The 25,070-nt window shown below is 37.5% G+C and overlaps 1 protein-coding gene across 1 annotated transcript in view; it reads left to right on the forward strand.

The window, feature by feature from the left end:
• Positions 1 to 3,790: 3,790 nt before the first annotated feature.
• Positions 3,791 to 25,070, forward strand: part of LOC106635988 (beaten path IIIc) — an 80,160-nt gene continuing 58,880 nt past the window's right edge. The window contains exon 1 of the mRNA XM_089591978.1: positions 3,791 to 4,149. Within this exon, the coding sequence (XP_089448104.1) occupies positions 4,071 to 4,149 (79 nt within the window). The 5' untranslated portion in view covers positions 3,791 to 4,070. The remainder of the gene's footprint in view (positions 4,150 to 25,070) is intronic.

Consider the following 25,070-nt stretch of genomic DNA (forward strand, 5'->3'; position numbering starts at 1 on the left):
GAGCTCGAGAGAGACTCTTCACCCTGAGAAAGCTGCTGACGCCGCGGCGGCTACGCTGATGACGTGTACCTCCCTGCCAGCAACCACCGCCACCCCCATCCTTCCTTGGGTTCTGCTCTTCTTTTGCTCCTTCGTCACATTCTCTCGATTTCTCGGCCCTTCGCACGTTCGCTTCCCCTCCTCCTCCTTGCTTCGTTTCTCATCCTCTGCTCTCTCTCAAACCTTTTTTTCCGTAAACTATTTTTTTTTTATGTTTGTAATCAAGATTATTTATGCTGTAGAACTCTAAAACGAAGAGATGCGACACTGCTTCGAGAATCTACACCTGCGTATTTAGAGCACAAGATCCTAGTGTTTTTTTTTTCATGTATATGTCTCCTTGATAAATAATTATATTTTCTTTCTGTGGAAACAAAAAAGGTATTGTTAGATTATAGTGATAGACGCGTGACTGTTACCCCGAGCAAATATTTGCGTGCCAGGTGCAATCATTTCCGTAAATAGGCTGAATTTTTTAAGGAAAGTTTTAAAAGTTTTCCTAATTGCCTTTGATACATACAACATCGTTAGTAGACATAGCATTGCACACATCAGTAGATTACTGCAACTCATGTGGTAAATAAAAATATTTTTTTTTTTTTTTTATCTACACATGAGGATCCATTAAGAAATTGGAAACTGCTCTATTGTTTTTGCAGTTTCAAATTGATGCCAAGAAATTGAGTTTTTAAGTAAATAATAAAATGATTTTTTTTTTACTGATCTGCTTGAATGTGTGCAATAATATAAAAGTTTTTGGGATCAAGAACCGAAAGTGCTTGTAAATTAATTATTTTTTTGATTGAATTTACTGTTTATTCGTCGGCAAGAGGCAGAAACTCTGATAAAGTTTTCAAACTCGTTTCTTCCTTGAAACGAAAACTTCATTTAACGCAGAGTCTAAGTTTTCCTTTAAATACAGAAGCGCCACTTTTCCATTGTTCAAGGCAGTTAATTGAAGATGCTTGGCTTTCTTTTCTATCTCTATTTATAAAGTCCAGTCAGGTCAAGTGGAATGTCCCATAAATGTGTTCTTTCATAAAGAAGTACTTGACATTAATCATCAAAGTCTCATGTTTCTAATTACAATATTCTGTGATTGTTCGAGCGTTTCATCTGGATACAAGAAATAGTTCACGTTTATTTAGTATACTAGACAAAATTTTAACGTGTTGTAACAGTGCGATCAAAAAAAATACTATAAATAAATAGGTTTAAGCATGTTCAAATTATTATTTGCATATATAACACAGAAAAAAAGATTTTTTAAATATTTTAAAAACGAATAAAAATTGCAAAAAAAAAATGTTTATGAAATATGCTAAAAAGTTTTAGTAAAAAACACTTAAGATCAGTTTTTAATTTAAAGCTGACCTCTTTAGCCGTGTATTCTTCATAATTATATAAAAGAAACTCTATATGTGCGCCAATAGCGTAAAAAGAAAAGTAAAGCCGATAAAAATCGTTGTCCAAATGAAAAAAAAAAAAAAAAACTACCCGACTCTTGAGAAATTACAAGTGAACGCGCAAAAGAGATTTTCAACCTCGATGTACGTCCGAGTTTCTTCTTTCAAAGCACCATCAGCTCTTACCGCGATAGTGTAACTGTCTTGCGGCGTCTTTTTGAGAGCTATCTTCTTTTTTTTTTTTTTTTTTTTTTTTTTTTTTTTACAAGAGCACACGGAAGGTACGTAAGTAGGTACAGTGCATGATAGGCTTTCATTTGAGGAATGAACATTTGCAGACGGAGATACAAATCTCTCATTCAACTCTGGCTAAATATTAAACCACGGAAATGTCGCCGTCGTACCAAGTAACTAAGACCTTCTTCTTTTTCTTCTTTCCGGTGGTTTTTAACGGTACTTTTTTCATTTTGGCCAACAGTAACTTACACTTTAAACGCAACGCAGTAAAAAATGGTGTCTTTCATGAAAAAAATCTTACTAAAAAAATATCGAAAAAGAATTAGTAAATGATTGATACATGGAATTCACAAAGAAAGTTTTTATCTAAAAACATGTATTAATTACTCTCCAGATCAAAAGTATTTAGAATTTAATTAAAGTTTTACTAATTTTTTCGTAAATTTAAGACACATACATCTTAGATAGGATCACTCAGGATCATCTTAAGAAATTGTGTTAGAAATACTGTGATATAAGGCTCTTATTAATAAGTAAATGATTTTATTTATTAATTTAAGTAAGTTTAGTTTGTCATTCCATAATTTTTACAAACGTAGCTCTTAAAATAATTAATCTTAGTGTACAGTTCATCAATGGCACGATAAAGATGTATTTAGGTCATTGACCAATAGCGTACCGAAATAGTTATCAATGATAGTTTGCTTCCGATGCAAATAGGTACATCAAGGTTTTGTTAAGTGTAAAAATAAGCAGACCATAATTCATATTTAATCCTTTCATCTCCGAGTTACATACATATCTGAATAACTTTAATTCAGTTTCTCTGCTCTGGTCATATAGTTGACTCTTTGACGCTATAATTAGGCCATTTCGTACTCGGAAGAAGCCTGATTTGGAATTAGTAAATTTTAATTCAAGGTATGTGACAATGTGGGCAATCGATTGATAATCTTCTAAAAAGGTGTTTGTAAAAGCGAGGCTAGTTTACTGTAGGATTTTCCTAGAGGAGACCTTTTCTGAACAATTTGTCACACGAATTCACCAAAAAAATTTTATAAACTGTATTAATTCCAATAGAAGACAATTTGCTGCTACAAAAACTGTTAAATTTAAAAAATACAAAATTCTTTTAGATACTATTTATGTATAGTATAATTTGGGTAAAAAAGAAAGAGTTTTTTGTTTAAAGATTTTATTTCAATGATTCTCCATGTTTTCAAGTACAGGAAATTAAAGTTTGAAACGTTATAATTGAGCCTTACAACACAGTTATTGTGCCCTCAAGAATACATATTCAAATCTCAGTTTTAAACAAATCATACAATTTTCCATGTAACATAATATTACCATCTTTGTCAAGCATCACATTAAAAAGATCAGCACAACAGAGGGCAAAGTAAAAAAAAAAAAAAAAAAAGAAATACTTCTCACTCGATAGTGCCGATGAGAGACAATAAACTGTCAGTCTGGCATCGGAGAAAGCACCTGGTTTGTATTCATCCTCCCTGCATTTCTCCTCTCCAATGCGAACGAAAACATCCGAATAACGAATGGAAGTGCCATGTTTTGTGCTACATCGAACAGCTGGGAGGTGAGGTGCACTCGCGTCAAGTGCACGAGCCGGAAAAAGATGCCCAGAGAAATGGAACGAAAAAAAAATAAAATAAAAATAAGAGAGAGAGAGAGCGAACCAAGCGTTTGACGTGGGGGGCTGCGAAACAACATACATTTTCCCCTTCACGGTAACGAGCGAAGGAATGGGACGGAGTATACTCGGGGGGGATGGGAAGCCGTGACAAATTATTATAAACAGCCTTGTGTAACTGAAACAAAGCACAGAGGCGTTACGCCCAGAGTGGCCGAAGGGTTGGCCCCAAATGGATGTTTCCCTTGACTTTTTGATCTTTTGCTTTCATGTTGGCCTGCACCCCCGATGACGACCCGCCGCAGCAGAGGCTGGAAAAGGAGAGCAGCGGCGACAAGTTTGCCCCGGCGATGAGTAGCCATCAGTTATGAACCGGTCGGGGAGTGGACGGCCACGGGAGCAGAGGACGGGCCTGTTGCAGCTGCGCCGTCGTTGCACGTGAAAAGAAGAGGAAGAAGCCGCGGGGGTGAAAAGCTCGGGACGGAAATCAGATAGATAGATGGACGGACGGATAGCCGAGCCTATTCAGGGACAGTCGTACGGCCACACACAGCCGAGTCCTTGTATCTAGGGGGGCCATCTGGGAATCTTTATTCGCTTTTGAGGCCAACAACTTCCTCTTCGTTTCGTCTTTGCCTACTTTCTGCTCCGCGCGTTTATGTATATTGTGCACACATATATACGCCAGATACGTTATCTCGACCGACCGACAGAGAGACGCACTTGGTGTGCACCGTGCCATGGATTGGCTCTCTCGTAGTACCGTCACTGCCGCCCTCGTTCTAGGACTCCTGCTCGTCACTTCCTTCGCACCCACTGGTGAGTAATGTTTCACGTCGTTTTATTCATTACATTTTATACAATAATTGAAAAATTTATAATGTATTCTAAGAGGTGGCAAAGCCCACCCCAAGAGGTATGTACTTTATGTGCACGTTGTTTTTGCAGAATGAGCTTCAAAGGGTTAATACATTTGCAAAGTGCCAAAGGTTGAACGATGATATTTAAAAAGGGATATAAACACTTTTACCTTGAAAAAGTATAAGTAAGCCTAGTTGCATTTGTCCAGATTTTACTTTTTTGGCATTTTTAATTGAAAAAGTAATTTCTTAGTATTAGCTCGCAAGTAGCGAATGGTGTTAAAAAGAAATGGTTCAGATGCTCATTTTCAAGAGATCAAACGTTGTATAGGTGCATAAAATTATTTATTGATCATGTTCATTTGGTAGTTAAGAGTATTGTGCAGCTTTTATGACTTAGAAAAAGTTTTTTTTTTTTTTTTTACTTGACTTGACATCTTTCCCTTCGACATCAACGATTGATCCGTACCGATCAACCAATATCACTTTATTTTTGTTAAATATTAATATTCAAGGATCCGTTTATTCATGCACTTGAAAAAAATGTAAATCACCCTCAAAATACATATAAAACCTCACGTATGGTGTGCAGATAAAAAAACTGACCATAACTTACGGGAGAGGGGTGGCATGGACAGTGATATATTTCCAAAATCACATCAGACAAAAAATGTACAGCTCATAAATTAAGAGGGTGGGTAAAAAAATTTATCCGCTCCTCTTTTGCCACCAATCTTGTGCACGCGCCGAAAAATCCCTCAGACGCATAATTTAAAAAAATTCATTCCCGTATCCGGAAAAAGGCTGCCCCCCTAACCCATCGCTTCGCACACACCCTCCCGAACCCTCTCGTTTCGGGATTATAGACCCTCACGTATGAAAAAAAATGGGGGGTCTCCGGAGTTTTGAGTTATTACGGCCAGATCGAAATTCGGTGGAGGCAAACCCCCTCGATGCGTTCCGATGTATGGGATACCTATACACACATTGACATATTAAACGAGTGCCTCACAATACACTCGTCTCTCCTCCTGACGTCTATCGAACTTGTCCTTTTTTTTGGTCTTTTTCGTTCTCTTTCATCGCCTTTCCTCTTGTGTCTCTGTACACCTCTTGGCGCGCAACGTATGCGAGGCTCGTCACAGGCGCCTCTCGACTTTTTTTATTACTATTTCCAGCGAGTCTTTGCACACGCGTTCTCAATACCCACACATTCACGCGTCCTTTTTCTCGCTTTTTTCTTCGTCTTCTTTTCGCCGTCGCCTTCTCTCGTTCCTGCGTTATGAATTCTCGAGTGGCAGCGCAAACAAAGCATGGCTTTGACGCCGATGAGTTCGACGGTGGTGGTGCACGCGTGTGGGTCCGTATTTTTCTGTTCTTTCTCGGAGCGATAAAGAGTACGAGGGGAGAAAAAATCGCCTCCATCATCTTGTCGATGAATTGGTACCGCACATGGTGTGCGCGTGTTTTTGCACCACCACTCGCGTCTTTCTCATTTTCGCCGAGTGCCTTGCTTCTACTCTCTCGTCCCTTATGAGCAACTGATTGTGATTTCCATCATCGGCATAATCATCACCATTACCATTATTATTCATCATTACTTACTAATAGTACATCCTACATGTTACCAATATTTTTTACTATTGGGCAACGTCTCCAATTTTCGGGGATAAGCACCTGGAACACGAGCTGTAATAATTCAACAACAGCAAAAACATAACTATTCGTAACCATAAGTGCCACTCAATACTTGAATCGATTGAGTGCACTATTGTCAGAGTAACAAAAAGTTGTGTTGCTTTGAGAACAATACCACCGATAAGGAAATAATGTACTATAGTTACCCCGACGATTCTGACCTAATGTTGAGGCTTGTGCGAACTGGTTATGGCATTTCGGGATGGGTGTATTATTACTTTTTTATTTTTGGTTCCATGACTGTGTGACCACCGCAGCAAAAAAAGGTATTTGAAAAATTCGATTAAAATCCTACCGATAAGAGTAAAGTACCTTTGAAATATTAATGAACCGTATTTGATAAAATTTCATGCTTCCATGGCCTAGAATGCCAGTTTTGATAACTTTTATTATACATTTTATTCATGCAGGGAGTAAGAGATAGTAAAAACCACCAGTATGGTAAAACACAGCTGGTAACGTAATAAATAAAAAAATTAAAAAAAATAAAAATTCCACACAATGTGCCAAACAACATTAAAGTTATTCGACCAAATTAGCGCTCGGGGTGAGGATCAGAAAATGTGGGCAAGCGTTGCCACGTGTTCATATCTATGCTATGTACTATAGCCTAGCCACCACCGGCAGCTTTGTACCAGTACGCACCATCACCTAGTACCGCTGCTGCCACCACTGCTGCACGAAACATAATTTGTTTACTCTGCTTTAACACCTTTGTGTCTGCATGTGTATGTGTTTTCCCCTGCACCACCACCACCACTGGCAGCAGCAACGACAGCAAACAGCGTCGTAATGGCGTCTAATTTTAAGTGCATTGACCATACGTACAGGTGCACGCAGGAGAGTTTCTTCCGCGAAGCGTGTTAATGCTCACCACCACCGCCTCTGCTGCTGCTGCTCGGCTTTTTGATATAATTACATATTTTATATTCTGGTCCGCGCCGGGCGCTGGGAATTGCGTTTGTGGCTTTCAACCCCTTTCGCCACTGCTCCCGTTGTTAATTATTCGTGCGTTTTCAATTATGCTCTCGTACAATCTGGATGTATACTCGGTGTGCACAACATCGGGACAAAGGAGTGCGAAATAATTGACGAAAGGGTCTGTAACACCTCGTGAATCGCAGAGTGCGTAATTGGATAATCGCTTGATCCAATGACATCAAGTTATTTCTTTGCTCGCACTGCATGAAATGGGTGGTAGTATACCCAAGGGGAAAAAAAAGAGTGAGCCGCAACCAATTCTCGTAGGGGGAAGAAAAAGTCATCCCGGAGACGCCCCGAAAATTTTCTTGGCCTCATGATTTTCCGATTAGGTGGCTCGGGGGAGGGAAATTGCCCGGCTAATTGCCAGGGGGCCACTCCCCGGAGATATGACGGGGAGAAAAGGAGCGCAGCCGCTGGTGTTGGTACTTTTAAGCACACCTGCCCCGCCCCCTCCCTTTTGTCGCCTTCCAGCTGCAGAGATACGCTTGCAAATAGTATACCTAGAAGGGGTTTCTACTTTCTCTGTTTGAGGAAATTTTTTATTGTATCGAATGGGGTAGGAAAGGGCAGGAAATGCGTTCACGCGTGCTTGGATCCGTTGGGTACACGCACAATGGGGGGGGGGGGTAGGAAGGTGAAAGGGAGCAGGTGGTTGGGTCTCCCTTGTCACAGATATAATCTCAATTAACTAATGAATATTTACATCGTGTTCAAATAGACAACGGCGAACTCGGCTCGCCTTACTCGTGCGTTCATGTATATTATAATTTCGAGGTATTGGTTTTCGAGAGTTTATCAATTATGTATTGTATCACGTGTATGTAAATCCGCGTATACATATGAATGAGGTACAAGACCAAAAAATTTCTAAAATGTTTTAAACCCCATATTGTCTCGTTTATAAGTCCGAAAAAATCATCTCATCACTTTTTGGGATTGTTGAATACTTTGAAAATAATTTTTCTCAACTTTCTTTATATTTAATCGTTTATAATCACTTTGTCAGTGAAATTATAAAATGTAATCTATTGGTACACGGGATAGCAAGTGCTCAATGAAGTAGCTGTGCATACATAATGAAATAAGTTTCAACCAAGTTCTTGGTTGAAAGTACTTGCGTTACTTTTAATAAGAAATTTTATCGACAGATATTCGCAACCCCTGTAGGGTCACCTATTTCTTCTTTTCTCTCGAATTTGAAAGCCGAATGACGGTAAAAGGAATAAAGCATTTAAAAAAATAAATATAATTTGGACCTACAATTTTACTTTTACTGTAAAGATTCATGCATGAAATAGAAAGAGACATCAAATAAATTTATTACATATAAATAATAATGCTATAACTAGTTGATACTGAAAGAAATAATCAGCAGCCCTTTAAACACGTCAAGTCGAAATAAATAAAGTATCAAAATGTGGAATCTTCTGTAAATACCTTTACCCATTGTATTGCAACCTCTTTATTCCCTTGGAGAAAGAAATACAGTAAAATTACATAATTTTCTTCTTTTCTGTAATCATATGGGAACACTACACACTTGTTAGTTCCTTTTGAGAATTTTGAAAAGAAAAAAAAATCATATTATAGACTGTTGTTGGAGGTTATTATTATTTCCTCTACGGAAGTGCCCAAGACACTTTTTAACTCGTCCTCGTACATTATTCGAGCAAGTACAGCGTATCATAAGAAATAAGAGGAAAAAAATGGCAGGAAAGTAAAAACAGACTGATAATTTGCTTCTTTTGAATACAAAAACATGATGACTATGTTCAAGGGGGGAGGAGAAAAAAATGAAACTACGAACCTCCGGAGATTTTAACGAGGGAGTTGGAAGAAGGTAAATGCGCAACGCCAGAAACACAAGGTGGGGGAGATGAAGAAAGGGACACGCATGTGAACGATCCATGCGTAAAATTGTCTCAGTTATATCAAAGCAGGGAAAAAGACGAAGAAGGACTTGATTCATTTTAGACAATACAACAGTCGCAAGATGAAAAAAAAAGCTCAAGAAATATTTCACGAGCGAGTCTCCAAGACCTGAAACTCTGTATGGGTATTCTCTTGATCTTGTGGGACAACTTCCTCACCACAAATATGTGTGCTCAACTAAACTGGTCTTCATGAATTGGTATTCGACCAGACCCCGCTTGCATGCATTCTGTAGAAAAGCACATAATGAGTTGACGTGTAAAGAACGATTTTGGAGGTGCATCAAGCTCTTGGGTCGAAAAAACTTGTGGACAAGCGCAGCCACGAGATAAAGAGCTCGAGTGGGAGCGCTGGAGATTAAAGAAGAAAACCGAAGGGAATGATTTGGGGAAGCGCACCCACGAACAAGAAAGACCGTATGTGTGAAAGCAGAGTAGGGTACCAGCTATAGAGGAGGAAAAAAAAGTATAAATCCAGTGGACGAAGGAGTACCCCGAGAGGAGCTGGTGAAATTAAAAGGGAGAATCGGTGCGCTCGGGTGGTTTATCGGCCGGGGATTTCTCGACGAGGGGGAAGTCGATAAGTTTTCGCTGAGGTGAAGCTTTTCGTAAATAAGAGTCGAGAGCAGAGCAGTACAGCTGAGTGGTCGAGCAATTTATTGTTGAAGAGAAAGTTTTTTTGCAGCTGTCTGTAGGATTTGGGGTAGCCGCGCGGAGTTAAGATGGGGAATTATAAAGTAAACACGTCCAAGTTTTAAATGCACACGCGCGCGTGGCTTTGAAAATTTCAAGAAGCGTGGGGGCGAGTAGCCCAGAATTTTGGGTAAAAACGTGAAGGAGACTCTAAGAGATAAATAGTGAAATTAACAGAGTATTTTATTGGAAAGAAAAAACTTGGAACAAGAGGAAAATGGCAACATCAGAAAACGAAAAGATTTTAACTTTCGACATACGCAAATAGAGAAAGTCTTGTTGAAAAAAAGTGGGATGTGGGTGGAAAAATAAACTAAAGATTTTCAGTAAGACATAAAAAAGAAGAATTAGACAGTATTTAAAAAAAACAAGGGAAAAAAGAGAGGCTTTAGGGAGAACGGAGGGATCTGCTTCGTTAAAACTTTCGTTCCCTTGAAAATTCATGGGGTTGCAGCCAAGTCCTCACTAAAGTTGCCTGCCAGAGCTACTACTTCTACTGTGAGACTACATCACTATGCTGCTGATGCAACAGCTCAAGAGATCCGAGAAATATATATCCTTTGGCTGGTGAGACCCTTTTAAATAAAAAATCAGGGTAAAGGACGAGCTGTAGCAGTTTGCGTTGTTAGAAGAAGTTCCGTTTTATTTTTTTTTCATACGTGGGGTTTCGTAGTAACAGCTTTGGAAACTACTTGGAAACTACTCTTAAACTACTCATTTGGCAATCGTTTTATTAGAGATAAAAAAAAATTCGCTCGTAAACGAAAAACTTAAAAAACAAAATATTTCTAGCAAAATTTCGAGGGTAATATAATGAAAGTTGTCTTTACAAAAAGATTGACTCATAAAATTGAAAATGGAGCTGATCAATCATACGACTGGGTACAAATGGTTTTATTAACCTTAGAATTTTTGTTACTTATCATCCTGTTAGGAAGAGGCAATTTGATCATAAGACCAATAATGATTATTTATTGGTAATCGAGGGACAATTGGATTAAAAGACCGTTTGAAGCCAGCTCCCGCGTATGCTCACAAGAGTTTTTTTTTTTTTTTTTTTCAATCAGGCTTGCAGTTCTCTTTGACAGACACACCAGTAGGTAGCTATACTGCCGCTGCTTTTCGCTTATTGGCGGTCGAACATGAGTATACGTACACATGTACGCGCAAACTACTCGACTTTTTCAATCTCTCAGTCGTCAAAGGGAGAGTTGAAGAGGAGAGACAAACCAAGGCCACCCATACCTTGTGTAGACGAATGGGGTTGGCACACTAATACTAAAACTCATGTAGAGCTGGTACGTACAACGTATGTGTAACGTGCACTTGACGTTTTTTTTTTTTTTTTTTTTTCTATTGTACCTTATTTTTTGAGCTTATGTAACTAGATGCTGCGGACAATCGCCGTTTCTTCCTTTCTTACAATCCCAATGGGAACAAAATATTTTTTACTCTGTATCTACACGTACTTCTACTGTATAATCCATACTTCTGACCTTGACAGAAGTATAAATATTAATTTGAAATAAGTCTTTTTAACATACCAAATACAATTAGCGTATATTTATTGAGAAAATTATTCGTTTCTTCTCCATTTCCTTATTGCTTACTCTTGAAAAAAAAAGTAGGTATACCTGACATTCAATAGCATCCAGCTCTTCTATGACATTTTTTTTAACGGACCTATGTAAAATATTAATATTTCCTGCAATTATTTCAACTATTTGCAGCCCTCCAGCTTAAAAAACGATTTTTAATTCATCCTTGTCGCTTTCCTTCATATATTGCGTTTTTTAAAGCATTTTAACAAAGTAGTCCCTCCGAAGGGCATTAAATTATTTTAGATCGATATCTTCATTACTCTAACGTACATGGCAACGATTTTACACACATTTTATACCTAGAGCAATATGACAGTTTCACATTTGTTTGAATTTATATGTCTACGAGAGATTAAAGTATATTATAAATGGTTAAGACGTTTATCCCTTATGATTAATTATCCTCTTTTTTATGTGACATTTTATTTATTACCACACATGGATGTGAAAGTAATTTACATGACTAAGCTACGACTGATTAATGACGACAGGGGATGTCCAATAATTAATTAAATTATACAGCTGCACTGTAGAGAGATGTGCTTTGCAACTATTTGACTAAGATTTTTGTACGAAACGGATATGTAACGAATTCATGAATTGACTTAGTTGAATATTTTGAATAAATGACATTCTGCGTCTGCAACCATGATATGTTCCCAAATGTATTTAACATTCCATTGTTATTAATATTATGAGCCTATATAATTTTTTTTGTTCATCTTTACACATATAGCAAACTATCGTACCTATGTGCTTTATCAAGTATGAATACCGTGCTAGACATGCTAATCATCGTTGGACGCTGATGGACGTAACTGGTACTCGCTGGTATTGGAACCCGGCTAATTTGCGATACCAGCATTTTTATTTCATAAATTTATAACTGCTTGCTTGTGTACCAAAAGTGGTCGGTAAGGAAAAATCTTAAAAACAGCTAGTTACTCGATGTCCAAATAACGATGCAACCAGACTCAACTCGCTTCCCTGGGGCAGGAGCAGCTATTACCAAATTAATGCTTCTGTGTGGGGAAACTATAATCAAGTCCTCGTGGGCCCGTGAAGTAGGCCAATAACCATCAAACCAATGACGGAGTCCCAAATGAAAGCCCTATTAGCCCGCGCACACGTAACAACGCCCGCATTTACACCCGCACACTCGTGATGAACACATCATACGGAGTTGTCATCAGGGGACATCTTTGATTAATCAAAATATCGCGTGGCTCGCTTAAATATCTGTCGTCGGCTCTAATAGCCCAGCCCGACGTTTCCGCGAATCAGATTATTCATCAGCTTCCTCCCACCCTCCTTGTCTATACCAACACCACCACTAATGCCATTCGATGAAATTCCATCGCTCGCTCGACACATCTATGCGAATTTATACCAGTATAATGCGAGTGGCGAGCTTAACGATATGTGCAGTCGGAGTGCAAGTTTCAGAGACACGATCCGACGTTTTCAAACAATCACATGGATGTGCATTACTCTTTCCTTCGCTCCTTTTTTTTTGAGGGCTTAGTTGGTTTGGGGTTAGGGTAAAATCATTGCAAATCATTTTTTTCACGCATTGAATTGCACATTTATTCATACCTGGGTACGTTTCAACAAAGTTTACGAAAATTAAAAGTTCATGTATATATCTGCGTGTGACGTGTAAATCGTTAATAATATAATAACAATAAATACGACGTTGCACGAGCAAGACGAGATGATATACCATCCGCATGACAGTGGCTTCTACCTGTATTAGCGGATTTTCATCTCTCGCGTACATCCGTGTTTATGTGTGTACAGTACGGCTTTTGAAAATACGAGAGCGAAAATTATTATTACCTTCGTACTACGTCATGGTACATGTATTTTAATATCTGCGCAAATATCGGAGATGAACGAACAAACGAACGAATAAAAGAAAAATTGATGACAAAAGCACCCGACGGACTTGCGTTGTCGTTTCCACTGAAAATCAACTCCTATTGTCTCCGTCGTTCGTGCGCGTAGTGCAGCTTGTCTTTATCCTTTGCCCTCTCGCTCAGACCAATGCTAAATTATACCAATCTATCATTTTCGTTTGTTGTTTCTGCAGAAATACAATCACCAAGAAAACTACGACGTGCAACGATTCTCGAGCTGATTGGTAAGCAGGAAGGAGGGACGGACCTTTCCCTTTCAAAACTTCCAGGGCTCTTATTTGCCAGAGGAATTACTGCACTCGAGCAGTGAAATGTTGAAAAACCACTAACTCCATCCATTATGCGGGCCTTTATGCTTTCCAACGAGTCAAGCGTTTCATTGCTTGATTGGGAACGTCAGCTCAATTTCACACTTTTTGGCTTCACTTTTCGCGACTTGCTGATGACCTGGTTTTTAGTATAACGTACAAATTAACCAATGAAGGGATGTCGTTAAGGTGTTGAGTATTTTGTTAACTATAAAAAAGTGATAGTTGAAAGTTACGTGTAAAGTATAGTTTCAGTGAAGTTTAATAATTTTTTACTGGATATTAAACGCTGCTATGAAATGGAAAAAAATCCCCTTTGAGGAAACTTTTTACTCACGTCACATAGAGCTTGAATTACCATATCTTAATTGTTGCTAATGGATACTATTTTATATTATCGAATAGCTTAGTTATTTTGTACACCAACAATAGAAGACTTTGTCCTATTCTTAAAAAAAGAAGCTTAAAATACCAAAAGCACGTGTGATTCTCTTTCTCTCCTTGAAAAATGTTGATCCCTCGGACTTTGAGTTCAAGAGAGTAAATGGTCATTCTTTTCGAGTTAAGCGTCACTTTAGCTTACTTTAAAACACTTACAGTACACATGGACTGTTGGAAGAAAAACGGAGAAAAAAGAGGAGAAATAAATTGCCTGACTAAGAGCAGAAGGAAGGAAAAAAAATCATCTCGCAAATGACATTTATCTGCACTTGAGTGCCGCGGCACCGTTGAACTTTTTGTTGAAAATGAAGTCTGGGAATTCAGTTACAACGCCTCAATAATTATAGTTTCATAAACAATTCCTTAGTAACTTATAATCCTCTGAATTAATTTATAATTTATCTTTGTCTTTATTTACATTATGTAAAGAACAATGATACAACCATACAATTTAGGCAAATTATTAAGTTCACTTTTGTAAAAAGAACAATCTACTTGTAGCTTGGGCTCGCCTTTAGAAATTCCAAATTTCTCATAAACAATGGAAAAAACGTATATCTTAAACCAAATATACAAATATCTAACCGATGACTGAAACAAGAACAATAGATAATCCAATGATTATTATCCTTTCTAAGCTATTTCCAAATGTATTCTGATATGTACTACTTCTATAATTAACCAGCTTGTGAATCCTTTGTGTTTACTAACACAAGCAGCTACAGAGCTTTGAAATATTGGTTGGTAGGCAAAGGGTAGATACATGCAATATTACCTTTCATTGTATTACGATTTTTATCCATAGCATTAAACTACTGTTTGTTGATATGACGTATACATGAAAGGTAATGAATTTCTTTATTTATTTAATTGAAAAAAAATGTGTGAAGTACCGTGTGTCCCTGATAATAAGGCATATCTCGAATAGAAAACATATTTCGAGTATAAGGTGTGAGTTCCCAAATCCTTAAGGTAGAGACGTAATACAGGGCATGTCCTGAATAGAAGGCAAATATGTCTTATATTAGGGACCTGTAGTGTACAAAAAGAAACGTAATCGGGGAAATACGTACATAAGTGAAGATGACTCCGTAATTATCAAAATATAGAAAAAAAATGTACTAAGACAAATACAAGCAGTTTTAAGACAATAGATTGATGTGGTATATTACTACCTGTTTCGCGAAGTAAGAAAAGATTGACCAGATAATGATTCAACATGATGTCCGAAAATAGAAGGCGTGTTTTACCATCGGGGAAACTTGGTATACCGTAACTCCCTTTTGATCAATGAATTCGAAGAAAAGTGGGTCCATAAGCAAGATATCAAAAGAAACGTAAACATATCTTCCACGAAGAATCAGCAAAGAGTTGAAGTTTGCTCGAGAGTTTCGCTTTGTGGATACACGGTGTCATATTACAGTACCCGCAAATCACCAGTAAGTGTATAGTGGCATCATGCACATGCAGAGTTGGTCCAGAGCCGTATGGTCTACCAGCGTATAATTGACGTTGCTAATCGGACTTTCAGCAGCGATTTGTCGACGGATACTACTCCGCTTACCAGCTACTCACCACCCGTTAGCTTCTCCTGTGTAAACACACGCGTCAACCTGCAAACTTCTGCATGTACGACAACCATGATTAAAGAGACGCACACACGATCGTTTACTCGTGTGTGTAGGTTATACGCAATGCGAGCGCGTGTGTTACATGTTTGCACATCGGTGGGCTCGTGTGCAAGGGTAAGCACACGAGGTACCTACTACCTACGCCAGCATGAAATTCACACACGCGTTCCCAATCTATCAAGAGAAGGCGGAGGGTGAATGTGGAGGGAGGGACCATCGCGTGTGTTATGATGGGTGCACCTCTCGTCTTCCTCTAGCTGGTGCTGTGGTCCTCTCTGGTCGAGGTCAAACTAGGCTGTGGTGGTGGTAGGCACCAGGTATTATCCTCGTTGCAAGCTAACCGCATTGGTTAAACAAGAAAGCAAGCAATGAAAACACACACACACACACATGATACATGCTTGTGTACGTACAGTACGTGAAGCGACGAATATAAAAGGACGCTGTCGTTCACCTTAGCCAACAGATCACTTTGGTGATGGGGGAATTTCCTATTCTCTCTCACTCTGCACTTGTAATTCTGATGTTGGCAGAGTTTATATTGGAATCGTCGATGAATATTATAATCTTACGGTTCTTGAGATGGTTTACTAATCATGACTGGTGTCGATTCATACCAATTACGATTATGCTTTATCTTTACTCATCAATCAGTTGAAAAATCTGGATTTCGGTTTACAAGTCAGCTATTGTCAAATAGAGATTTGAAAGACTCGTAATACGATATTTTTATGGGAGACGAAAATAATTTAATGCGGGAACTAGTAGATAATATATGCTGTAGTGAATAAATACTTGCATTTTCGTAATAACTTGGCCTTTCAACTGTAACTTTTATGTTGCACGTAAACCTTGAAAATTTTAGTATTACTGCAAGCACTTTGTTATTTCAAGGAGTAAGCGTGGATATATATATATACATATATATATATATATATATATATATAATATAACGTCATGAGATGGTGGTTAGTTGTTTCAAACAACAACGAATTACGTCACTTTCACGTTGACGATGTTACGTGATAATAAAACGGATTCGAAGAAGATAGAGCTATAGCTTTCACGTCGAGAGTGACTGGCTTGTTTAGATAATTAAGTTATGAAATTGAGTATACTTGTAGTTAGTGTAGTTACAGTCTATAGGAGAATGTTTATCCACGTATAACAAGAGGTGTACAACATACTGTGAAGGCGATGACTTTGACGTTTAATTAAAAATACATGCACAACATGGGATTGAATTGCCGTTCTTAAATACAGGGATTTTAAGTATGATCCAATACAATACTCTTGAATTGTTGATTGATTGGTTATGTAATTGCAAGAGAAGCTATACTGAGACTTGAGGAATTATTCAGACTTACGAATTGTACATTACTCGTAGTTGTACAGTAAAAAATGTGGACTCGCTTCAAAAATATAATTAATCATCCACAGTACGTACAAATATTCGTCTTTAATATTAAGACTAAGTAGTTGAATCCATTAATGTATACATATAAATAAATTTTGTAATCAGCCCCTGCTACTGTTCATTTTGTATCATTATTTTACTTTCCAGACGTAAATAAACTATTTCTATATGATTACTTTTAATCAATAGTAACGACAATAATGGTAATAATCAACATTTTATTAACTGCGTGTATAGTCACCAGTTCTAGGATCATCGGGATATGTTTAAAACATTTCACTTAGTGGTATTACCACACAACTGGAGAACAAAAATGAAACGATTACTATTTAACCTTAATTAATCAAACTTGCCCAACTCACGATGAGCCTTTTGGTTGTTTGACCCAAAAAACATTAGCATCTGCCAAAAATATTTGTTTGTATTTTTCCAAACTGTCCCTTCCACAAATACAAATGAGAAAACACGAAAAACAAGCAATGATAAGAAAGGATAATCGATCAACTTCCTTGTTGTAATTGATATTAAAGCCAGCCCTACTCCCATCCCCTTGATTAGCAGCTTCGTTTCACAAAAGTGAATCCCTCTTTTGTGCGGACACTCACGTCGAGCTCGCATGCAACGACGCCTTCGTAAACGCTCGATCATTAGTGCACTTGCATACGCGCACATGTGTGTCGTACGTGTTAATCCACGGGGTGGACTAAGTCATACATGTATACATATCATAGACAACAAGAAACTAAAGAAGATCAGCAGAACCCGCAATGAGTTGGGATATATGTGTGTATGTATGTATATATACATATATATATATATTTGTGTGTGCGTGTAAAGGAGAGAGAGGAGTATAGAGGACTGGGGCTTATAGGCTCGGACCTTATAGTCGGCTCGCTTTCAATTATAGCGGCGATTAAAGCGCCCAGCGAACGAGCCACCGGCACGCGTGCGTAACATACCCTACACACTCCCCTTCTTTTCCTTTTTCGATGTAAGTGAGCAAAGAGAGAGAGAGAGAGAAAGTTAAAGCAGGAGCGAGCCAACGCAAACACTCGGTCCCTCTTGCTCGCATCTATTAAAGCTATTATCTTTAGCCCCAAAATCGTCGTGCGGCCATCTGCCGTTCTCGCGACGCATAATGCGCTGCCTCTTTTTACTTTCCAACATATGACAAAGCTTATATCATGCCAACATTACTGCGAGTCGCTCGTGCACGAAAAATAAATACGCGCGTATGGCCACCGTTGCTATACCTGTGTACTAATGATGGTCGTACACACAAATGCTTCTACTCCAGCCTTGGGCTAGTTGGTATAGCGTATGTGTGTGTAGGTGTGTGTATTGTATAGTCTCAAGCTTGGTGTACCTACGTAATTATTAGCGAACATGTAGCACAAGAGAAACGTTTTTTAATGCATGCCGACAAAGGCCCCTGCGCAGAGAGGGAGGGAACCCAGGTGTGTTGTCTGAATTGTGGAATATTTATAATACATTCCATACCCGTGCAAAAACTTGTGAGTCATCACATAGTACTCATAGCTAGTATATAATACAACTTTTTGTCAACACAAACGGTACAGTTGTTTAGGAAGATTATAATTTAATAATTTTTTTATACATTCGCTTTGTTTATGGTGTAAGATTACATGAAATCTTCGTATCTGATGTAAGATATTACCAATCATCATCTGGCAGAAGTTGGTTGGTACTTATCGATAGCTTAGATGATAGGGTGATAATTTGATGTACAAAAGGATTTTGAATGCAAAATTTCTAATGCTAAAACAGTGATAAAAAATTTGGAAAGAATAAACATTCAACTGTACACTTTTTTTTCCTCTAAATAAAAATTAGGTCTTACGTTTTTGTGCATCAAGCACAACCACGATGAATATACAAATATTGTCAAAATCAGACGTGACTGAGTCAGAGTATAATATACAAGAATAGCTAATATGGAAAGTAAGAAATAGTGGTATTGTTTTATTCTAACATTTAAGTATACTTTCGTTTGAATAATGTACAGGAATTAATGTTAATTACACTACTAGTAAAAAAAAAATCATCATTTCTTAGTACAAGTTACGAATTACTTTTTTAAATTATTTGCTAGTTTGTGTGTCTATGCACAAATATTCATTCATAGCAACCGACGTAGGCATCTCACAAGTTATACGGGCTAAAGATATGGGAAAATAATCCCACACAGATCGAGTGATTTAGGGCATCGTTTATAGTGAAGGTATTAGGTGCCATGTGATTCGTTGTTCTTTGTGCTAGTTGTTAATACTTTTTTTCACTGGAGTTAAGTACTCGAACATTTTTTTTTCTTTTTATTTACATTTTTTTCTATAGCGATATAATCGTAAATTGTTGTCTATAAATGTCACTAAGCAACGATGTCATCTGTTTTATTGCTGTTTCTTTTGTCCTTCCTTCCATTGCCTATGCACCAACATGAGTAAATTTATTAAGTGTTTCTGATTTTACCCCACGTGATATAGCTTGTTTCCATTTAACATCGCATTAGTCTTGATGCTGAGAAAAAAAGCTTCTTTCAACCATCCAACTATTAAAACTGTGACTACTGCTATCTCCATCCTTAAAAAAAAGGGATCACAGATCACAGCAAGCAAGTATCCCATTAGTCACAGACAAGCTTAATCCCACGTGGCTGAGCCAAAGGCGACAGTCTCATAGTGGTTTCTTTCACATCGTTTACTCCCAGCATCGCAGCTCTTCTTTCAATATACCAGAACTCTTCTACTGCGTAAGTAGGGGTACACGAAACGTAAAAATAGCTGCTCCCACTGCGATGGTTCTATACTATTAGACAAGTACATATACAGCAATAGTATGGAAGTGAGCACTTGTAATAATACTTTTGACCTGATGCAGAAATAACAGAACAAAGCAGTACCACAGAGTACGTAATGTACAACAGGGTACTGCCCTCATAATATGCCTACACGTACAATTGTGCAATCACACTCACACAAAACTGTTCGCCGGTTGTTTGTTGCACCTATATGTATCGCCATTTAGTAAGAATACACGTATAAATGAGCGTGGGTATGGCCTTGTCACCACTTGTTCTACTCCTTTCTTTCATTTGTATAATATAATCGGTTTTGTTCTATACTTTGCAAAATGTGGTTGCAGGTACGCAGGTACCCATGTGAGAAAGAAAGATACCAAAAATCGAAAAAAGCTAGCAGTAAGGGAGCCAACGACAAAGTCAGGGAGGACGAGGTTGACTCGATAAAATAGAAATACCGATCATCCCCGCATTATCCTCAACGACTATCACGACCATCGCCACCTCCTTTCTCATCAAGCGATCGATTTATTGGTAGTTGGGTAGAGGGGAAGAGTGCGGTCCAATGTGGAACGAGATAGGCGGAGCTGAACACGTCCTTTTCCCGCAGAATAATCGTCCTCCATAGTCTGCCTGACCATTTTCTCGCCTCTATCATTTACGATCACCACAGTGCGTGAATTTTCACGCCCAAGTAAAAGAGATATTTATCCAAAACAGAAAAGATCATGTAATTTCCGCTCGAAAGCGATGAATCTCTTCCATTGTTCGTTTGTGTTTGTCTACGTCTCTTCTAATCAAGAGTATCGCGCCTTTTCGGTACAATCATTATTGTCGTTATTCTTTTTCCGTTGATTATGCTTCTCCAGTGTTTTATTTTACGAAGGATTTCCGTTTTAGCTTAGGCTTCGATTAAAAAGACTGAACATTAATGGTTTACTTGAGATAGGCAGGTCTCCATATAATTAGTGAACCATATCTCAGGTGACTGAATTAAATGAGATGTAAGAAAGAAAAAAAAGATGGTAAAAGAAGATATAAATACACAATTTTTGTGGAAGCAAATTACAACTATACGAATTTAATGAAAATGGAATAATATAAAATTTTCTAAAAATAACATTTTTCTTGAAATTTAATAAGACTCATTAGGTCTAAATCCATACACTTGTGAATTCTCAAAAATGGTGACTTCAAATAATTAGTTTATTAAATGCATTTGAAATTAAGATTGATAAAAGATTGATCACATTCGTTGGTATGGTTTTAAAGGCAAATTTTTCAGCATTATCCATAGGTCTTTGTGAGTTAACAATTGTTTCTAAGAAGCATAGTATAATATATATCAGCTTCTACTAGAGAGTAAAAGTAATAAAAATAGTAGTAGTAAAGAATTGATAAATGAGTTGGGAATAAAGCTGCAGTAAGAATATAGAGACCTGGAAACAAGAGTGCTATACTGCCGTTGTCGCTTCTTCCACTCTTGTCAATGTTGTGATTGTGTGTTGCGACCTAAATCAGCACCGAGCCGAATTTTCGTGATGACACTGCTGCTAGTGAAGATATATCGATCGGCTGTGGCAGCCACCGGATAGTGTTGGAAGTGGCAGTTTTAAGAACAGTGTCGTACGTGTGGAAGGGTCGACTTGGTTTTTGTTCGATCACACTTTTGCGATGCAAGGAATCTCGGTATCTCTCACTCCAGCGTTTATTTTATTTTTTTTTGTGTAGAAGAACTCTCGCAGTGAAAATTTTTTAAGGGAGACCCAGCTGTGTGTCATAATTGACAAAGTTCTTTTTTTTTTTTTTTCATAGAAAAGTTTAAGATTTTAAGATTCTTGTTATGCTTTTCTGATTAACCCATACATTTCTCTTTTTTTTTATTTTATTTTATTTTTTTAGTATATAGACATTTAAATTTAATGTGCATGGAGACTACAATTTTTATGCTAGGTGTAAAAAATGGCTTTAGATACAAAATAAATGTATGTTATTTTTGGGAATGAATTTTCCGAAGCCTTTAAAGACTTTTGTATAGCTTGGAAGTAAAATTTCTACTTAAAAAAGGCGAAACTCAAATAAATAGCTGGCACCTCCGTTGTAGATTTTGCAGAGATTTGGATAAATTTAATAAACATAATTGATTTAATACTTTGAAAAAAATTGTATAGTCTTAAAAACTATTTATTAATCAACACTATACTGCTAGTAAAAATTATTGATATTTTACCAGTATTTAAGAACTTTAAAAATAAAAAAAATTTTCAAGTGGTGGACTTTATCTTCAACTTTGTCATCAAAATTTATTAAAAATTAAGTGGTATCTGTACTCGACACACAGGTTAATTTCTTATACTTCAAGATAAAATCTCAGTTTTGGATTACAAAAAATAGTTATTCAGGGGTTTAAGCTATAAAAAATTCATTTTAGAAAAATAAAGTAATGGTAGAAAAAGAGTTTCTTATGTTCACTAAATGCTTACGAAACATAAACTGCACGACAACAACGAAACTACAACTGAGATTAAAAATAAAGAAAAAAAGTAAACATAACTTTTCGAAAATGGAAAAACTCTCATTCTTACCATGTTTCTACTCAAAAAAAAGCCTTTAGTACAACAAGTAGAGAACAAAAAAGATTGAAAAAACAGAGTGAGTGTGAAAACAGACCCCTTGGCTCTCGCAATTTCACATTTGTCGTATTTATTCGACGAAGGACCCAGAGGTTGGGATCGTTTGCGTGGGCAAAGTTGCGAGCTAAAATAATAGAACGTTCTCTTTGCACGTGAAAGTGATGAATTAAAAATAGTCGGGTCGCGTTCTCGAACCGCAGGTGGTAATAATGCTCTATACCTCGTGGTAATGGCAAAGGGAGAGAAAATGAATAACAGAGGCACTGGGTAGCGCTTTGGAGTAAAAAAAAATGTTGTGTGGAGGGAAAACACATTTCCCAGGAATGGCACTGTAGGGCAATGAGTCGTCGCAGTTGACGTTTGATTCACTTTTGTACCTTCACCAGGTATTAAAAAAAAAAAAAAAAAAAAAAAGCAAAGAGACAAGATAGAAGTTGGAGAAAAAGTATTACACGTACCCATTGAGGAAAAAGCGTCGACAGAAAAATAGACCGTAAGAGCTTTTGGAGACCCTCGTGCGCGCTCGCACATACAGAAAGCCCGAGCATGGGCACTTATGCACCTGATGCTTGCGAGCATGTATACATGAGGCAAAAAGTGGAATCGTATAGTTGGGAGTGCCTTTATAGCGCGAATCTACAACCTACCACTGTACACATACTTAAATGGATATTTTTATTCAACACACTGTAAGAGAGAGAGAGAGAGAGAAAGCGTACTGTAATAGCACTGCTGAAATACTTCTACATCAGAACACTACTTTCAGAAAACGACCAGTAGGTACGGTACTTTGGCGTGATTAAGACAAATGTAGGTGAAAAGATCGGAGACAGCACTGCAGCCGTGGGTTGAATGAAAAGAAAGTATAAAAAATGCTTGGAAAGAAAGTAATACGAGACGAACAGGAGTGAAAGTCAAGAAAGTTGTTGGATAACTTATTGTCATAGTCATGGTAATTAAAAAGACATAAGACTATATAAATTAATACGAACAGAGCAGTAGGTGAAGTTGTGAGTTATGCGTATTTGTTGATGCGCAAAGTTGTCAAGTGCAAAGAGAGTAAAAAAGTCCTCGGGCACGGACGTGCATGTACACTCGAAAGCGATGCAGGTGGATGGAAATGTTAAAGCCAGGATCTATTTCGCTCGTCTGGAGCTCAAAGTCTTCATTATTCTTTTAATTATTTTCCCAGAAAGAGAGACGGGGAAAAGGATGAGCGCGACGTGCGAATGGCATTTTCGTAATGAAGCTCGCCATACCATCAAACAAAGACAGATGGACTGACGCGAGAAGACATTCTCACATACGCCGTGTGAGGTAGTATATATACTATCTAGCGTGTGCATTGTATAATTAGTCGGAGAAGGGTGAGTGGGTCACACTGGCGTACTCGTACATATGAAGTTGGTGCATTTACACATGACATGTAAACAGAGCATACTCGTTACGGAGACAGATAAGCAGATAAGTAATAAGAGTAAGAAGAAAAGTTGGGACTGGAATAAGGGCTCGTGTAACGCTAACTTTTGCGAGCTGAGCTGTAATACCTACAGTTTACTTACATGGATACATGAGCAGAAGGATAGTCGGTTGCCAGTACTCTTAGTCCTCTTTCAGTTGTCAAAGTTGCATTAGGACCCGCTTCCTCCCTTTCCGCTCTAATGAGGACGAGAGTTTGACGTTCTTGGTATCAGGCGAATTTGGAGAATCTGATGTGTGTGCACTTGACTGCAGTTACTGCTGATGCTGTATGTGCTTGTATTAATGCAAAGATAGGGAGAACATGTTAAAAATCAGCTAACTTATAGTATAAGTGTACAAACCGCAATTAATGGATTAGATGACCTTTTATTCGTATTGTTTATTTATTTTTCTGCAGTAGAATTTTTAAGAAGTACTGCCAAGTAATACAAACAAAGAACGTAAAGAAAAGAGATGTTTGATAAAATTTAAGCATTAATTTATGCATTGGGAGAATTTTTTTTGTTCAAGAGCATCAAAACAATAGTGGAAAACAACGACAAAAAGAAGGGAAAGGATACCTTAAAGAGATTACAGAAAGTTACTTGGCAGCCCAGGGAGTTCCTGCTGAGGAGTGTTACGTACAGTGTTTTGAATTACTTATTTTTTATTTTATTTTTTATTTTTAGTACAGTGACAGTTGAAAGATGAAGTACTTTTTTTCACGAGAATTCATGTATAAAACGTATAAATAAGTCATTCGTCTAATGTATCTAGATAACACTTACACTTAGAGTATCTTTGAATTGAAGATTCTTAAAAACAATCAGGCTGGCATCAACGAAATTTTTGTAAAAAATATATCGAGTTAGAGGTGAAAATGTATTGGCAATCAATCTACAATAACTTCTCCATTTTGACATAAGTATAATCGCAAGGACGATAGCAATGTAGCAGTACAGAGCCCCTATTTTATACGCTGCACATAGCCATATTATATCCACGCGCAAAATTGACGGTTCCATTCAGTATCCTCGATTACAAAGACGAAGTAGGGCATAGCCCATATACTATTATTATTGATTAACAGTGATTTCAATCGTTTTTATGTGTTCGAGTACTGGGCATAGGTAAAACCTTATGGTACTAGTACCTGAACAATCTCACAAGCGACCTCATACAAGTTGCACGAATAAATAATTTTTTTCTCGTTGAGTATAAAGACTTACTGAAATATAAATTTCGTTTTATCTAAAGAACGATCAAAGGATATCAGAAACATTTCATTTTATCCACTTAAATTAAAAATAGTTTATTCAAGTTGTCCAATCTACTGGTGCAATTT

Source organism: Copidosoma floridanum, unplaced genomic scaffold (assembly GCF_036245765.1).
Source record: "Copidosoma floridanum isolate Cflo_tuat_1 unplaced genomic scaffold, Cflo_Japanese_pri ptg000014l, whole genome shotgun sequence".
In the NCBI taxonomy this organism is placed as follows: Eukaryota; Metazoa; Arthropoda; class Insecta; order Hymenoptera; family Encyrtidae; genus Copidosoma; species Copidosoma floridanum.